This window comes from Aptenodytes forsteri, unplaced genomic scaffold, assembly GCF_000699145.1.
Source record: "Aptenodytes forsteri isolate BGI_AS27 unplaced genomic scaffold, ASM69914v1 Scaffold271, whole genome shotgun sequence".
In the NCBI taxonomy this organism is placed as follows: domain Eukaryota; kingdom Metazoa; phylum Chordata; class Aves; order Sphenisciformes; family Spheniscidae; genus Aptenodytes; species Aptenodytes forsteri.
In genome coordinates, this window is record NW_008794602.1 from 133,686 (window position 1) to 134,994 (window position 1,309).

The following is a 1,309-nucleotide window of genomic DNA, read 5'->3' on the forward strand; positions in this document are numbered from 1 at the left end:
ACCCCGTCGGGCTGGTTCGGGCCCGGCGGCAGCCCCACGCCGGCGGCGGGGGCGGTGGGGGCCGGCAGGCCCTGGAGAGTGCTGCCGCCGGTGCTGGCAGAAGGAGCCGCAGTAGCGGGCGGTGTTGCAGCCGCTGCAGGTCTCGCTTGCTTTGCGCCCGCAGTTCCAGCAGCTCTGCGGGGATGCAAAGCCGAACCTCAGGCTCGTGTACCCCCCCCGTCCTGGACCGCGCACCCCATCCTGAAGCATGCAACCCTCTACTGGACCATGCATTCCCATCCCAGACTGTGCTCCCCCATCCTGGACCACACATCCCTATCCTGGACCTTGCACATCATCCCGGACCATGCACCCACATCCCAGACCATGCACATCATCCCAGACCATGCACCCTCATCCCAGACCATGCACCCACATCCCGGACCATGCGCATCATCCTGGACCATGCACCCTCATCCCAGACCATGCACCCGCATCCCAGACCATGCACCCTCATCCCAGGCCATGCACCCGCATCCTGGACCATGCACCCACATCCTGGACCATGCACCCACATCCCGGACCACGCGCATCATCCCAGACCATGCACCCGCATCCTGGACCATGCATCCCATCCCAGCTCGGTGCAAGAAATCCTCTCTTCTTCCCATCCCGTGGTGTTGCCACAGCCCCCCCGGTATCCACGCTTGCATGCACAGACGCTGTAAACTTGACTGCAGAAGGAGCAAATCCCAAACTCCCATGCTGCCACCGAACCCGTCCCCCCTGGCTCGCCCCTGCCGGCCCCCACCTCGCTCGAGTCCTCCTGCTGATTGATGACGGTCAGGGCGTCCTCCGAAGCCTGGCGCTTGGCCTCGGCCAGGGCTCGCTCCATCTTGGCTCGCTCTGTCGTGATCAGCTCGTGGGCTTTCCGCTCGGCGTCCGACACGGCCTTCTGCAGCTCGGACATGGCCTGACGCTTCACCTCGTTCACAGCTTCTTCTGGAAGGAAGGCGGCCAAGCATGGCACGGGGTGTGCCGGCACCCCAGCACCGGCTCTGTGCATCCCCCTCTGCAGCAGCACCACAGGAGGGCTGCGAGCATCCACCCCGCGCCGCAAACCCACCCTGACCCCCTCCGGCCCCGCCGGCACCCCGACGCAGTGCGGGGAGGGGATGGGGCAGAGATCCTGCGAGCTTGGCACACCGATGGGTGCCGGTGCCCGCCCCGCACTCACCAGCCTTCCTCCAGATCTCCTCCGGCATGTACCCGGAGAGGGGCCGCGGCGCGAACTCCCGGTGAGCGTCAGCAAAGGAGAGGGGGGCGGCGC

General features: G+C 66.6%; 1 protein-coding gene across 1 annotated transcript in view; it reads right to left on the bottom strand.

Moving 5' to 3' along the window:
- The window catches only part of CBFA2T3 (CBFA2/RUNX1 translocation partner 3), an 11,373-nt gene that overhangs the window by 3,574 nt on the left and 6,490 nt on the right, over positions 1 to 1,309 (bottom strand). The window contains exons 8-10 of the mRNA XM_019470404.1: positions 1,217 to 1,285; positions 791 to 981; positions 3 to 174 (exon numbers count right to left, since the gene is read on the bottom strand). Coding sequence (XP_019325949.1) covers positions 3 to 174; positions 791 to 981; positions 1,217 to 1,285 — 432 coding nt within the window. The remainder of the gene's footprint in view (positions 1 to 2; positions 175 to 790; positions 982 to 1,216; positions 1,286 to 1,309) is intronic.